General features: G+C 38.5%; 1 protein-coding gene across 1 annotated transcript in view; it reads left to right on the plus strand.

Annotated features, from left to right (window-relative positions):
* Positions 1-14307: 14307 nt before the first annotated feature.
* UGGT2 (UDP-glucose glycoprotein glucosyltransferase 2) overlaps positions 14308-17299 on the plus strand; it is a 205275-nt gene continuing 202283 nt past the window's right edge. The window contains exon 1 of the mRNA XM_069467087.1: positions 14308-14543. Within this exon, the coding sequence (XP_069323188.1) occupies positions 14386-14543 (158 nt within the window). The 5' untranslated portion in view covers positions 14308-14385. The remainder of the gene's footprint in view (positions 14544-17299) is intronic.

The following is a 17299-nucleotide window of genomic DNA, read 5'->3' on the forward strand; positions in this document are numbered from 1 at the left end:
CCCACCTACCCCTTACTCTGCTGTGGCCAAGAGAACTGGGTCGTGAGATATCACTGTAGCCACTTCCACTTATGCAATCGTACGGCTGCTTTGCTTAGCAGGGGACTCGTTCAGGGAATGATTGGCTTGTCCACAACACAAAGAAAGCCCTTAAATATAGACTAAAATTATAAAACTTAGAAATTTATGCCTAATAACTTGAGAATATAAGTTACAAAACTTAAAGAATTCACATGTACACCATAAATCCACCTTGAGACATATTGTGATGTAAATTTAATGTATAATGTAGTGATTCATAACTATCTGTAGGTTAATGTTGTTTAGGGTATCATAATTTTTATTTACATGAATTTTACATGTTTAAATTTGCATATATATTATTATATTATTTCAGTTTTAAAGACTATATGTGTAGTATATATAATGCATATGTGCATTATTATAATTATAATGTGTATGTGTATAATTATAATTGAACTCAAGGGATCTTGATAATGATTTAATAACAGGGAGAAAAATATCAAAGCCAAAAGCAATAAATCCATTTTAATTATATGTGTGATAGCTTGTGGCTATCCATTTTTTATACATATCCATTCATGTGTGCCTTTTATATTTTGCATTGATTTTAAAGCTATTTCTTCAATGTTTTATAATTATGACCCCATGTAATCACCTCAGTTGAAATTTTCCATATTAAAATTAATGGAAAAAGATATAAGATATTCATTTGCGTTGTTGAAAAATAATTTTTACGTGTTCTCCATAATTATGCTCAATATAAGTGATTACATGAGCTCAATGATTAAATGACTGTAGCTTAAATGCTTTGTTTAAAACCATGAAAATGATAACTTGTTAATATAGACTCAATGTTTTTGAGAAAAAAGTACTTAATTCATAACGGACTCTTTAGTCTACCAATTTGAAATACTATGATCAGAGTGTGATTTATGGTATCTCTCAAAGCCTGAATCAAATATTCTGATTGCCTGATAATGTTTGATTTTAGCTATTAGTGAGTTTTTTTTTTTTTTTTTGGTTGTTGTTGTTTGACTGCATTTGAAATATATAAGAATTAGATTTTAATAGGGGTATAAGCTTCAATCCTAATTTGGTTAAAATCAAATGTGATACTAGAACTTACGCAATATGTCTTTCCCAAACTCTCTCGAAATTCTGCGCCCGGAATTTGAAGTGGTGCATTGAAGCAGCAAATGGAGTATGTTACTGCTTGTTTTTGCTTGAGTCTGGTGTAGGCTTCCTTTATACGTGGCATGAGAGAGCCATCTACAGAAAGTTAAGAAAAGAACAGTCTAATACAATAAGAACAGAATGTCTGAGAGTATCTGTTAAGAGAGATTACTGTATGGTGACATGTTAAGCATACTACTGTGAAATGGACACGGGTTTGGAGCCTGAAACAGACTCAAACAACATAAGGCAACTCTTGGAGGGTCTGAAAACCACTGTGTATATGCCAACATGGACACTGGCCTAAGGTCCAAAAAGCACACTGCATTTTATTTGGTGTAAAGCCGATTGGACTGAACCTTTCTGACTTCAATGAGAGGATCATAGCTTTGGCAAAACCAAAAGTGAACCTAGCTTGATCTTTGGTTTTAAAACCGTATGTTCTGGTTTTGTAAAGAAATAAAGGCAAGTTTTACTTAGCTTCAAGATTCTGAAAAATACTTAGGAGAGGCTCTGCAAATAATTAACAGTTATTCAGCCAGATTTACATACTCAAGTCGGTTGTTTCCTGAGCTTAACAGTGGCACTTTAGTATACTAACTCATTTGGGTCCCTATATTCCCAAGTGCCCTAGAGCACAGTTCAGTGTCCTAACAAAGAATGACGGCTCTTGTTCAACTTATGTGCCTGTAGAGTGATTTGCACATGTAGTAGGATAAAGCAAAATTAGTGCTAGATCCAGGGTGGGAAGGAAAGAATATTAAAAATAAAACCCCCACAGCAATTGTCTACTCAAATGTAAACAGATGAAGTAGGTGTATATAGCATGACTTAGTCTATAATGTTCATTGAGACATATGGGTATACTCTTGTGATCTTGGACAGCAAGATCTTGAAAATAAACTGGTATGTAGAGTTCAAATTTGTTACCACTAATGTTAGCTGAATGAATCCTGCTTAGGACTACAGTTTTTTAAAAAATAAAAATCATATTTCTAAGAATTAACAACAACAACAACAACAACGCAACGGTCCAAAAAGATCTGATGTCAGGACAAGGAGAACGAGCAGACATCCAGAGTCTGGGCTGGTAAGCCAGAAACAAACCTAGCTTTGACACACGAAGCACTGGGGCAGCATGAGATGGACTGTTTAAGACGCTCTCTTGTCTTTGAGGTAGTATCTCTCCACGATCACTGTGATAGTTGATTTTATGCGTCAACTTAAGTGGACTAAGCGACACCCAGATAGCTGGTAGAAGATGATTGCTGGGTGTGTCTACGAGGGTGTTTCCAGAAGAGATTAGAATTTGAATCAGACTGAGTAAAGATCACCCTTTCTAGTGTCAGTGGGCATCATCCAATCCATTGAGGATCTGCCCAACTAGCACAAGAAGGCAGAAGAAGGGTAAATTCACCCTCTTCTTGAGCTGGGACATTCACCCCCTTCAGCCCTTGGACATCAGAGCTCTCCTGGCTCTCAGCCTTTCAGACCCCAGGACTTCCAGAGAACCACCAGGTTACCAAGCCCTTGGCTTCAGAGTTAGAGATATACCACCAGCTTTCCCAGTTCTCCAGCTTGGAGATCATGGGAATTCTCGGCCTCCATAACCACATGAACCAATTCCCATAATAAATCCCCTCTTTGATATCAATGTATATCCTATTTGTTTTGTTTCTCTGGAGAACTCTGACTAAGACCATCATGATGCCTAAAATTCTGAAAAGCTGCTACTTGTTTTAGTGAGAATAGGAGTACAACTTCCTCAGAATTCTGGTAGCTCCCCTGTGATTTCTGTTAACTCCTGATTTCCTGACACTTGTTCTGGTAGGGTCTTGGGGAAGTGGCTCTGTGAGCACATTTGTTTCAGAAGCTATCGTGTCATTTTAATCACCAGCTATTTATCTTTCACCTAACTGGACTGTGTTCCTTAAAGGCAGGGATTTTGTAACAGTTTTTTATTTGGTTTGGCTGGTTGGTTGATTTATCACTGACTCCTCATTGGCTTGCTCAGGACTTGTAGTAGGAGTTCAATAAATGTCGAATGAATGAACCCGTGCAGCACACAGCGGAAGTGGCTCCCAGTTATGCCTAAATCTGAAGTGATTCAGGACCTGGGCAATTTGACACAGTAGGCATGAGAGCAGTGCCAAATAAACTAAAAGCTAAATACAAACAACACTTGCTATGTAAATACATCTTCAAATCTCCTAGTTCTTCCAACAAAATTGCTGTCCCTCTGCCCCTTCTATATAGAAACTTTAGAACTGCCATTGGTGCAGAAATAATCAGAATGATGCTATTTAATATAAATGATAGTGAACACATACTGAGGGTATATGCCTGAGGTAAGGATTATTATTCTGCCTATTCTATAGACTCATGCATTCAAAAAATATTGTTCGAGCACTCTCCATGGACCAGGTGGTATGCTATGCCCAGAGGATGTGGTAGTGAAAAGAACAAAGTCCTTGCTCATGAAATTTAGAAACTGAGATGTGAACTTACTCCAAAGTCCATATACTTAGTCATTATGCTGTAGTGAACTCTTATCATCATATAAGGAAAATTAAGTGTGCCTGCGCAGGAAAATTTAATTGTGTAGATAGAATTTGGAAAATAACTGATATGGATAGGGGTTATGATTAATTTATAAACATCATGATACAGAAATGGCACCAAAATGATTTTAAGATCACATATCATTTTTAAGCTCCCCCCTTGCTTATATTTTTAACTTTTTATTTTGAAAAATTTTAATCATTCCAAAACTGTGAAATAGTGCAATGAACTCCTATCCATCTGCATTTAATTATAACAATTTTAACATGTTGTCAAATATACACCTTTTTTGTTGAATCATTTGAAAATGTTTCAGGCATTATAAAACTTCATGCATCCCCTAAAAGTAAGTATCTTTTACTATGTAACCACGTAAGCTAAGTAAATTAACAATTCTTAAACTAAATATCCAGTTCATATTCAAATTTCCTCCCAGTTTTTCTCCCATATGTTCTTAATAGTTATTTTTTAAAAAATAGAGATCCAATCAAGGTTCATCTTTTGTATTTTGTTGTCTGTCTCTGTAATCTCTTTTAATCTACGACAGCCCTACATTTTTACTCCCTAAGTCATTAACCTACAAAAAAATTCAGGCCCATTTTATTGTAGAATGCCCCCACATCCTAAAATAAAAATAAAAAATTTGTTTGATTGTTTCTTAGAATGTTGTTTAACTTGTTCCTCTCTTCCATATATTTCCTGCAAACTAGAATTTAGGTTTAGAGGCTTGGAGAGATTCAGCATTAACATTCTGGCCAAAAATACTTCATAAATGATGTTGTGTACATCTGACTGCACTTCCTCAAAAGGCACACCATAATATCATGCTGTCTCACCTAAGTGATGCTAAATTTGATCACTCAGTGAAAACAGTGTCCACCAGATCATTCTACTATAAAAATACAATTTTCCTTTATAATTAAGAAGTAACCTGTGGGGTGATACTTTGGCACTGTGCAAATATCATATTCCCTCCAAAATCTTACCCAGTGGTTTTAACATCTATTCATGAGTCATGTCTCAATCAAGTATTACATCAGAGGTTTCAAATGATGAGTTTCTGATGGTATTTCTCCTTCTACATTTATTAGCTTTCATTCTCCCACCATCTTCACTTCTACTTCTCTCTCTCTCTTTCTCTCTCATATCACTATAGATCTGTGCATAAAATTTTTAATTCAGTGTACTATAATTAAGTACTGTCATCTTTTATTTCACATTATTATAAATTTGGCTAGTGGGAGCCTCATCAGATTTTCCTGCCTGTTGATTTCCAACTCATCCTCCAACTCCTATTTCATACCATTTTATCTGTGAAGCATTCATTACTAGAAGTATTAATACACACTTTGCCTATTCTCCTATGGGATGTTGCTTATATATGCACTATCACAATTAACATTTTTACATGGTAATTTTTCATAGGTTTGTCTCTCCATTAATCTATAAGGACCTTGAAAGAAGAGATATATTTGTATGTGGTATACGCAGCATAGTGCCTGATGAATATGTATTATGACTGATTGGCTTAGTCAGTGATTTGTCTTGTTCATTTATTATTTTTCTTCAAGTTGGTTCCTCCCCTACCTTGCCTTGGTTCCATACATCAGTTCCCAGCAATCCCTTACCCAACTAAAGCTATAACTGATAGAAACCAATTTTAAAGAATAAATTAACATTCCTTTCTTACAGAAATGAATTGCCTCACAGTAAAAATTTAGGTGAGTAATTTTTGATGAACACTGACTGAAACGGCTTCTAAGACTGGCATGATGCCATTGTCATCAGTGACAAAATGCTGATGTCTTCTTTTACCTTCACAAAACCACAAATGATGTTTCTGTTTCAGCAATTAATCATGGACTAGTCAGATATCACTATCAGAGCCTTTTTAACTGAGCCAACATAAAGAATAGCTAATAATAGTAGTCCATGGAGCACTCTATACTTTCCAGGGTGCCTTTAAATATCTTATTTTATATTCCCCCCAAAACATCCATGTTGTGAGCCCAGACTCAGATATAGAGGCTCATATATTCAGTTATCCATAACCTATCCGTATTTTGATTCCTCACAAGTGCCTCAAACTTAGTATGTCCAAAACTCGTCAGTTCCCCTAGCTCAGTGAATGGCAACACTATTCACCAACTTGCCCAAGGCACAGTCCTGACCATCACTCATACCTTTATTTCTTTACTGAGTCCTTCCCCCAGACATTCAATCAACAAAGATTTTGAATTTGACTTCCTAAAATCTTGAATCTTACCCATCTCCATGTCACGTTGCACCTCAAACTCAGTATGTCCAACACCAAACTCATCTCTTTTCCCTTAAAATCTTTTCCATCTTCTTGGTGAATGAACGACATCTCTCTGTTGTTAACGCTAGAAACTTGTAAGTCGACCAGACATGCATGTTTGTTTCTTCTTTCCCAGCCCAACTCCTCCTGCTTTTGTGGATGCCTCACCCTCCCTTACCTGCACTATTTTAAAACATCTCTTACCTGGTCTTTGGGGTGCAAGTTTATTCTTCATATTGCAGCATAATGATCTTTCTATCACATGTGTCTGGTAGTATACTCCCCACTTTAAACCACTCTCAAAAATAGCACAGAATTACAGTTCAAAATGCAGACAACATGAATTTATTGTGTAAGAACTCTGGTGAGTGGTTAGCTTTGGGGAGAAAGATGTGGGTAATGGGTGTTAGGAGGCAAGAGAGGTGCTGCCAATATGTATTATTTGTTGATGTGGGTAGAGGTTACATGAGTGGTATAGCTGTGTGACAAATTCATTGAGCTGTACAAGTATGATGTGGGCATGCTTTTCTGTATACATGTTTTTCTTCAACTGAAGAGTTAGTTAAATTAAAAAATAATTGATTAGCCAGTTACTCTTCATATCAGGATTGAGCAGCAGCTTCAGGTTTTTTTCTAGATGTCTTCATCATGGTGAGTTTTGTTTTTAATTACATTCAGCACCAAAAGTGTTACGGTCTCAACAGTTCATCATCAGCTACCAGCAGAAAGTCACATACTCATTCTTATTTATTATTGATGGTTGGGACCTATTGATTTGTTTCACATCATTGTGATAATGCTCCCACTCACTGTGAAACTTTGCTCTTCCTATAGGCAACCGTTCATCCACTCTGGGGATGGTTACTGTCAGCTCTCTTTTGTCACCACACTTGTTTAACGCCTATGGGAGGCAGTTTAGTGAGACAGAGAAACATTTTGGTGTCACTAGCATCAATATGCTGATGCAGGAACATCAATATGCTGATACAGACTCAACTCTATGCCAGCTGGTATTACTATTCAACTCTTCCAGCCTGGCTGAATTAGAGATAAAAATGAAAGCCAAATGCTTAAATATAAATCCAGACAAAACAGCAGGGAAACTGGTAGGCAAAGAGTCTGAACCAACAACAGAAATTATTCTGACGTTTTGAATTATAGGAACCTAGAACATAAATTTTAGATGAAGATATGGCTTATTTTATAATAAAATACAAATTGTAATATGGTAAATATACAATATGAGAACATATAATATAATTAAATGTATTTGCAATTTTAGTGCCTACCATGCACTAGCCATGTACAAGGCATTTTATACACATTATTTTATTTAATGTAGTTTTGTATATACTTCTTGTGATGCAGCACAATAAATTACAAAATAGTAAGAAGTTCATCTAAATCAGTACAATTGTTCTTAGAGTTTTTGCCCTCTCTTTCTTGGTGATTTAGTATCCATAGAGCACCCACATTGGCAGTTTAATCTTCAATAGACTCATATATGTTAATATATCAGTAAAATGCACTAAAATACCTAAGCTCTGAACCCAGCTCACTGGTGTCCAGGAGATTTTGTTCTCAACCCAGTCATAAGGTAGCCTCTGATCCCTATTTGTCTGTTGCCTAGCCCCCCCCTCTGGGATGTTTCTGAGAAGGGTCGCCATGTGCAGGCCACCTCTCCTTAAAAGGTCCAGTCCCAAATGTTCTAGATACCAGATGATTCAAAATAAAAAAAAAATCTCTGGGGTATGAGATCAAAATTGTAGGCTAGTGGGTAACAATGCAGCTTGGAAGGAGGAAGCAGGACCACTGAGCTAAAGGTGTTGATGTCAGGAGAGAAGCTTGAACGACAGGAAGAAGAATGTAGAAGACAAAGATAGGTAAAACAGAATTCTGTTGTGAAGCAGAACAACCTGCTCTCTTAGGTCATGCTCCAGGTCCCACTTTCTTCTGGGGTCGTCGAAACTGGAAGTAGTGGGTGACCTTGGAATAGAACTCACAGCTCCCTCAAATAGTACTCTAGCAATTCCAGTTTAGGTTCGGAAATGCATTCACACTAAATTAAAAATGAATGATATCAGACTAACAGTGGAAGAGGAAATGAGAAGAGGGGAGAGAAAACAAATAAAAAAAAAATATATTGGGCCCAAAGTGGAATAGAGACAAAAATGAAAATAAGTAAAAAAGGTTTACCAAATCTGCTAACGTTGTAAAACCTTCTCTCATCTTCTCTGCATTTCTCTGCCCGCCCTCAGTATCTCCATCTGACACAATCTACACAAAAAATAAATTCCCTATCTGATGTGATACTTAAACTGCCTCCATGCTTGTTTCCTTCTTTTCCAGAATCCCCCTTCTTAATTTTAGAGCTGAAATAGGTACTCAGAAGCAGATGAGAAGGTAACTGGGAAGAATGAATTTCCCTGGTCTTTCTTTAGCTAGGCAAAGAATAATCAAATTTTGGCTTTTGAAACGAAGCAAATTATTATTAAATTATATTAAGATCAGTTGCTGGGTCAGGAGGCTTTTAAACCAAAATTATACAAATGATGTAAATTTTCTTGGCTCATGATACTTGATACAACTAATTTTAGACAAAGTGATTTTTAGCACTTCCAGCTGCAAATATAACAGATTCAAGATAACAATTCAACACTAAATTTTGATATTTTGCTAGTTTTGAATTACAGTATTTCTGAAATAAAGGCACTTCTTAACTTACTGCAATTTGACTTTCAAGTCATTAGCATTTGCTTTCTTCAACCAATTAAATCCACATTATGGTACTTATATTAGGCTAGAAGATATTTACTTAGGATAAACAATCCATTTCCTGATGTTTTCCTACAAATTGCCCTCTGGCTTCTACAATCTCACTCCCCCTAGTTTCCAGGCCAACTTACTGCCTGGAAATGAGACACTGAAAGTAGAAAGGATATGTGAATTTATCAAATACAGCCAAAGGTCTACTTAATATACCTCACTGCCTGATTCCTTAGTAACAGAACCCCAATTTTCTTGAGGGAGGTAGGGAAAATATGCCCAGCAATAAAATTACATTTACAGCCTCTCATCGTGCAAGACATGACCATGGGGCAGAGAACTGCTGAATAAACAGTCGGGGTAGTCATTTGATAGGGTCTCTGGGAAAGTTTATTAAATATAGACAAGTCAGTTGACACCCAGGTTTTGCCTTTTGTCCTTGCTCTTTCCTCTTCCTCCTGCCAGGAATATGGAAATGATGCCTGCCGTCACAGGAGCTATCTGTGACGATGAGGTTAAAAACTGTACGTTAAAGATGGCAGACAAGGCGGGTTCCATGGCACACGCATGTAGTTCCAGCTACTCAGGAGGCTAAAGCAGGAGGATCCCTTGAGTCCTGAAGTTCTAGACCAGCCTGGTCAACATAATTCGACACTCCCTCAACCCCTGTCTCTAACAAAAAACAGAAAAAGAAAAAGAAAAAAACAAAGAAAAGCAGATAAATAGACACAAAAGATTGGATACCTTTAGTTGCCAAAGTAGCTGTAGGCTGCTTATTTGCAGTTTCATGAGAAAAGAAATACAATCTCTTACCAGTTTAAGCCACTCTTTTTGGAGGTATTTATACTGTCAGCCCAAGTCAATCTTTTTTCTCTCTCTCCTTTTTTTTGTTTTAAAATTCTCTGACTTGCGGGTGGGGGCAAGGGCAATATACATAACCTAAACTTTTGTACCCCCACAATATGTTAAAATAATAATAAAAAAAAATTCTTTTTTACTTTTTTTTTCCTCCCAAATCACCATCCGCAAGTGCCCAAGTCAATCTTTTAAGTCAGCAGTCCCCAAAATTTTTGGCACCAGGGGCTGGTTTCATGGAGGACAATTCTTCCACGGAAGGGGGAGCAGAGCTCAGGCGGTGATGCCAGGGATGGGGAGCAGCTGTAAATACAGAGGAAGCTTCACTTGCTCAACCCTCTGCCCTCTGCCCACCTCCTGCTGTGTGCCCCGCCCCCCTACCCGCTGCCACTGTCGGCTCCTTAAGTTCAGGAAGGCTTTCACGAAGACTATTAGACAATTTTTTAAGGGGGAGTGGGAGATAAGAGAGTGTTGGGGATTGCAGCGGAGCTCTGCAGCCCGATCTCTAACAGGCCTCAGACTGCTACCAGTCTGCCACCAGGGGTTGGGTTCTGCAATTTGAAGTGATATGTTCAGTTGAAGCATGGACAGAGACCAGAGGAGATTGGTCTGCATGTATACAACTGTGGAAATTATTCCCTTGAGCAACTCATAAATTAGGTCTGAACTTAGTTCCAAAATTTGTGTTTCAAAAATACTTTGGCCAGTTAGGAAAGGGCAAATCAAAACCATAATGTGATGTCACCTCTCCCTCTCTAGCATGGCTACAGCTACTATCAAAACAAAACAGAAAATAGTGTTGGTGAGGAAATGAAGAAATTGGAACCCTTGTGCACTGTTGGTGGTAAAGTATTAATAAAATGATGTAGCTGTTGTGGAAAACAGCAAGGCGGTTCCTCAAAATACTTAAAAATAAAATTAACATGTGATCCAGCAATTCTATCTCTGAGTAGATATTGAAAAGAATTGAAAGCAGAGTTTGGAAGAGATATTTGTATTACCTATGTTCACAGTAGCATTATTCACAATCACTAAAAGGTGGAAGCAACCCAAGTGTCCATGAATGGATGAATGGATGAATGGGTAAGAAAATTTGGTATAAACATACAAGGAAATATTGTTCAGCCTTAAAAAAGAAGGAAATTCTGATATATGCTACAACATGGATGAACCTTGAGGACATTATGTTAAATATAATAAGCCAGTCACAAAAAGACAAATACTATATGATTCTACTTATATGAGTATCTAGTGTAGTCAAATTCATAGAAACAAAAAATAGAATGGTGGTTGCCAGAGTCTGGGGAGAGACAGATTGGGAGCTGTGTAATGAGTTTCAGACTTGCAAGATAAAAAAGTTCTGGAGACTAGCTTCACAACAATGTGAATATACTTAACACTACTTAACTGTACACTTAAAAATAGTTAAAATGGTAAATTTTATGTTATCTGTTTTTTACCACTAAACAAATATTTTGATCATATTAACCATGTATGTAAATATAGATGGTGGTTGTTAGTAGCAAATCTCCAGTTCTTTTACCATCCAAAATGATTAATTTAAAAATTATTATATATTTTACATACTTTCTTTGCTATTTGAAAGTCCCTGTAGTAAAAAACTGCACTAAAAAATCTCATCAAACATACCTGGAGTTAGACATCATAAGCATTTGTGATCTATTTTAAATAAAATATGTAATCTTGTAAGTATAAAACTTGCTGACTTTTAAATAAGAAAACTAAACCATTATTCATTTCATTAAGATTTTGTTGTAATCTTGCCTAGAGAGTAGAAATGTAACAAATTACATAAGTCTCTAAATTTTTTCCAACTGGAATGAAGAGTAAGACTTTTTTGTGTATTTAAGATATTCAAATAAAATATGAGAATAGCTGTTTCTTATAATAAAGGGAAATCTCGAAAACCTACAGGACAGTATTTTTAAAAATCATTTCAGCCATGGGACTTTATTTAGGCACAGAAAATTAAAATTTTGTTATATAACATAATAATTTGGCAGTAACTTAATTTTCACACAGCACCATTATCTGTACAGCCTATGCTGTACATTTAAAAAATTCAAGATGATTTATTCCATTAAACATAAAATTCTTATTATAAAGTACTCATTAATCACTTCTTCCACATACAATGGAAACTGCTCTCATCATCAATTTTCATTCATATTATCCTGAAGTGAATAACTTCGAATTGTATTTTGCTAAAATATACTTAAGTACAATTATATCCCTGAAGTACATGTAGTTCATAGCCAATCTATGCCAAAGGGTTATTGATAATGGATTTTAGAATACTTTGCTGCTCCACTGACTTGAGTAGCCTTTGCTGAGTTACTCAAGTCTTGCATTTTAGTTTTTCTATCTGCACGTAGGAATTATATGTAGAAGGAATCTTAAATATCATTGTCTTGTCCTTTGCTCTGCAGATGAGGACACAAGCCCAGGGAGGAGCAGTCTGAGGAATGTTTCAAACAAATTTCTAGGAAAATACTATGTAAGATAAAAGGTACAACAATTTTATAAATAGCCTGGATTTGATTAATTTTATTCTCTTTAAAAGAGGAGTGTAGCATTCCCACTATTTCGACCTCAAATATACTGGAATGTATATTAATATATGTTTTATTAGTGTCCTTAATAGTAACAGTGCATTTAAGGTGGCTTTTATATGGCAAATAATTTCTTAAAGATTTGCAACCCATCATATATGCTGACATTTAAGATTTCACTGTCAATGTTTTATTTCTTCCATTCTACAATTTCAATAAAAACTCAGTCCAAAAATAAGTGGAAATGAGGAGTTAATTAAAGCAAATACTTGTGAAATATTAATAATATTCATTTTTCTATCATACACCATGGACAGAAATGAAGCTCATTTGCCTTAGCTTTCTGTCTTCCTTGCCATAAAACACGGACTCTTCAATACTTATTGAGCCCCAATAACATGTAAAGTATTGTGCTAGGCACAGCAAGGAATGCCAAATATGAATAAGGTATGTGTCCTCAGGGAATATACCATCTCTAGTAGGAAAAATAAATTAAGTACTGTATGCAAATTCTAAAGTGAAATTTAAGTACTATATAACAGTGAAAATAAAGAGCTTATGGGAATTTGAAGGGAAACAATTTTAACCTGACATTGTGAACATACACAACAGGGTCTTCTAAGGAAGGGGAAGCCCAAATAGAAGGAAATGAAAAGTAGGAATGACCACGTTTTAGCAACTTCAAGAGATCCAGTTTCTCTACAGGGCAAGGGAGGGACAGGGAGGAAAAAAAGCAACAGATTAGTACACCCCCTAAACTATTTTTCCAGGTCTGCTTCTTTTTACCCTGACAAAACAACTATCACCTGTTGGCACTCTTTTACGCCTTTTCACCTGTAATCCTCTAAACCAGCTCTTCTCAAACTTTCATGTACATAGGAGCCACCTGGGGTTTCTATTAAAGTAGAGATTCTGATTCAGTAGATTGGAGGTGGGGCCTGAAAGTCTGTAGGCATAGGTGACGTCTATGCTGGAGCACACTTTTGAGTCGAAAGGCTAAAAACGTGATTCCTAGCCGGCAGTGTCAGCATCACCTGGGAACTTGCTATTAATAGAAATGAATGCAAATTCTCAGGCCTCACACCGGACCTACAGAATCAGAAACACCGGGGTGAGGTCCAGCTCTCTGTTTTAACAAGCAAGAAGCTAAAGTTTGAGATCCATTCATAAGTCACCGGTTTGGGAACATGCTTGCACACAGGAGTCACCCACGGTTTTAAAAATACTATTGATATTATACTATTCAGCCATAAAAAGGAATGAAATAATGTCTTTTGCAGCAACTTGGATAGAACTGGAGACCATTATCCTAAGTATCTCAGGAATGGAAAAACAAATACCACATGTTTTCACTTGTCAGTGGGAGCTAAACAAGGAATACAAATGGTCCTAAAGTGGTGTAACTGACATTGAAAACTAAGAAGGGGGGAGAGTGGAAGGAGGATGAGGGATAAAAAAATCTACCTATCAGGTACAAGGTACACTATTCTGGTGACCTGTTTACTGAAAGCTCTGACTTCAGCATGATACAATTCATCCGTGTAACAAAAAGCACTTGTATCCCCTTTTCTGAGATTAAAAAAAAAAAGATAAAATACTATTGATGCCAAATCTCACCCCCAGAGATTCTCGTGGTATGTTCCGCGATCTGGGCAGAGGCCCTTTTAAAAGCTCTCTTAGGTGATTCTAATATGCAATAAAATTTGAGAACTCCGTGAGGTAGGTTGGTTCTTTAATTTTTACAGGCCTTATTTTCCTCCTGTGTAAAAGGTGGATAATATCCACGTGGTTCCTGACTTCCCTTCCAGATTTTGGCATCTCCAGCCAACCCTAGTTGGGTCTTGGGAGCCCGCCTCCCCGCCCGTTGTCCCACGGCCTCGGCCAGAGAAGCCAACACGCGGACCCACACTAGCATCACGGACGCCGCGTCGGGCCCGCGGGGGCTCCACAGACGGCGCCCCAACACGGTGTCAGAGCGGGACACGCATGCGCCGAGCGCACGCCCGGACCCGGCGCTAAGTAACGGACTCGAGCTCCCTCCACCGGAAGTAGACGGCCGGGCGCCGGGAGGAGCCGGCTGTGGCGTGGCGGCTGCAGGCAACAGGTCCGGGGCTCGCGTTCCCCCTCCGCGCCATGGCGCCAGCGAAAGCCGCGAAGGTGGTGCGGCTGCTCATGGGCTCCACGGCGTTGTGGCTCTTGCTGCTCGGCGCCAGGACTGTCTCCGCGTCCAAGGCGGTGACGGCCCACTTGGCCGCGAAGTGGCTCGAGACCCCGCTGCTGCTGGAGGCGAGGTGGGTGCGGGCCGGGCCCTCCTCCGAGCCCCGCGTGGAGGGAGGGGCGAGCGGGGCTGTGGGCGCGCTGGCTCCCTGACGGCTCCAAAGACCCGGTGTCTGGGCCCTCGCGGCGGGCGTCTCCTCGCTCAGCTTTTCCAGACGCCCTCGCTTTTGGCCCTCTGAGCATCCTCCCCTCCTCCTCTTCTCACCTCTTCTCCCTTCCCGTGCGTAGCCTCTCGACTCCTCTAGCAGCACCCACCTGAAATTTCTTACCCTCCTGCCCACCCCCGTCGTACTTTGCCTCACCTACAGTTTATAAAAACTTCCCTGCTCTGGTTTAATTCATTTGGCTTTATTAGTATTTACAAAAGAGAAAAGAAAGAATGGGAGATGGAGTGTGGCGTTTAATGCAAGCACTTCAACTGAGGTAGGCAGTTCCGTTCAGCAGACAGTACTTAAAGCACCTAGTTTGGTAATGATGACATTGTTTTGTAAGCTCCTGGACTTGCTGTGGGGAAGGCAGCTTCCAACAAATTATTACTTTTCCCGTATCTGTTCCATTGGAATTAATTCATGAGGTATCATTTGCTGTGCAGCAACAAAACTTTTAACTACCGAGATTTGCCCCTTAGTATTCCAGTAATTAAACAGAATTAGAGAGTTATTTCTATTAGCTAGCATGAAGTTTTATACCAGCTGTACTTCTGTCCATTTACCAAAGCAACAGCATGTGGTGGTACTAGAAAGGGACTCTATCACCCCACATTATGTAGTTGCATATATTAGATACTGAAACATTTTTTATTGAATACATGATTCTAGCTTAAAATATGTTTCTTCCAGAGATTGCCTGGATCAGATCCCACACTTCTTCTGACCTTAAGCTGCTTGTTGAAGTGTCTGGCTATATATCTGCCTTAAGAGTAAGCTTAGAGTTGGAACTCTGGTGAGATGCTCCTTAGGGTCCATCACAGCCTAGCCCTAGTCTGATTTTACAAACCTCGTCACTTGTACAAACGGTCCCTGACTTATGATGGTTCAATTTAGGATTTTTTGACTTGACTCTGAGTTTATCAGGGTATTAAATGCATTTTTGAAGTATAGTATAATATTTTCAGCTTAATGATGGGTTTATTGGGAGGTAACTCTATCTAAATCAAGGAGCATCTGTAGTGGGTTGAATGGTGGTCCCCAAAAAGATTTGTTCACATCCGAACTCCCAGAATCTGTGAATGTTACCTTGTTTGGAAAAAAGGTCTTTGCAGGTGTAACTAAGGATCTGGAGATGAGATCATCTAGATGGGCCCCAAATCCAGTGTTATAAGATAGAAGAAGAAAAGACACAGACAAGGAAGGGAAGGCCAGCTGAAGATGGAGTTATGCAGCCTCATGCCAAGGAACAGCTGAAGCCACCAAAAGTTGGAGGAGGCAAGAAGTCTCCCCTAGAGCCTTCAAATGGAGCACAGCTCTGCCCACACCGTGATTTTGGACTTCTGGCCTCCACAATTGTGAGAGAATAAGTATCTGTTGTTTTAAGCCACCATGTTTTTTGGTAATATGTTACAATAACTCTAGGAAGCCAATACAGATTTTGATACCAAAAAGTGGGGTGCTACCTGTTAACAAATACCTAAAAATGTAGAAGTAGCTGTGCAATTGGGCAGAAGCTGGAAGAATTTTGAGAAACATGGTAGAAAAAAGCCTAGACCTCCTTGAAGAGACTGTTTGCAGAAATATGAACATTAAGGGTGACTCTGTTGTGGGCTTAGAAGAGATTAAGGAGCACAGTAGAAAAAGCTTCTGTCATCTTAAAGACTACTTACATCATCATGAACAGAGTGTTGGTAGAATATGAGCAATGAAGGCAGTTCTGGCAAGGGCTCAGAAATAAACGAGGGGCATGTTATTGGAAACTGAAAGAAAGGTGACCCTTGTTATATAGTGGCAGAAATACTGGCTGACTTGGTTTCTGCAGTTTGTAGAAAACAACTTGAAAGTGATGAACTTGGATATTAGCTAAGAAGATTTCCAAGCAAAGTGTTGAATGTGCCACCTGGTTCTCCTTATAGTAAAATGGTAGAAAAAAGAGATAATGAAGGAACAATTAAGGAAAAAGGAACCAACACTTGATGATTTGGGAGGTTCTCAGCCTATCCAGATTGTAAAACTAGGAAACTCAAGAGGTGGGAATGTGTGCTCTGGAGAGAAGGGCAAGGGTCTGGCTGGACAACCATTTGCTGAATAGGTTAGGCATGTGATTCCTGAATCCACTTAGCCATCTCAGCAGAAGTTCTCTATAAAGATGGGGTTATCCAGGAAGGATGTGTAGAGGATCCTCACATAATGATGGTGATCTCAATGAGATACACAACAGCTTTACAAAGTTTTTGAGAATATGTTAGCAGAAACACTGCCAGCTTGGACCAAAAGGGATGGACTGAGAAGAGACAAAAATGAGAGAAGGCTGTTGGACTTCTAAAATTCTACAGGCAGGAAATGGACTAATCGAGTTACTTGGTTGAAACATCGTGCTACCCTTCAAGAAAAAGAAAGAATAACTGAGGACAAAACTATGGTAGGCGACACAAAGGGTAAAGCATCAGGACACCATTATTCTCATGCCTTGAAGCATACTAGAATTTGCCCTGCTGAATTTCGAACCTGGCTGGGACCAGTGACCCCTTTATTCCTTCTAGTTTTTTCTTTTTCCTTTTGAAATTGGAATGTCCATTCTATGTCTGTCTCACCGTTGCATTTTGGAAGCAGATAACTTG

This window comes from Eulemur rufifrons, chromosome 4 (genome assembly GCF_041146395.1).
Source record: "Eulemur rufifrons isolate Redbay chromosome 4, OSU_ERuf_1, whole genome shotgun sequence".
Lineage (NCBI taxonomy): Eukaryota > Metazoa > Chordata > Mammalia > Primates > Lemuridae > Eulemur > Eulemur rufifrons.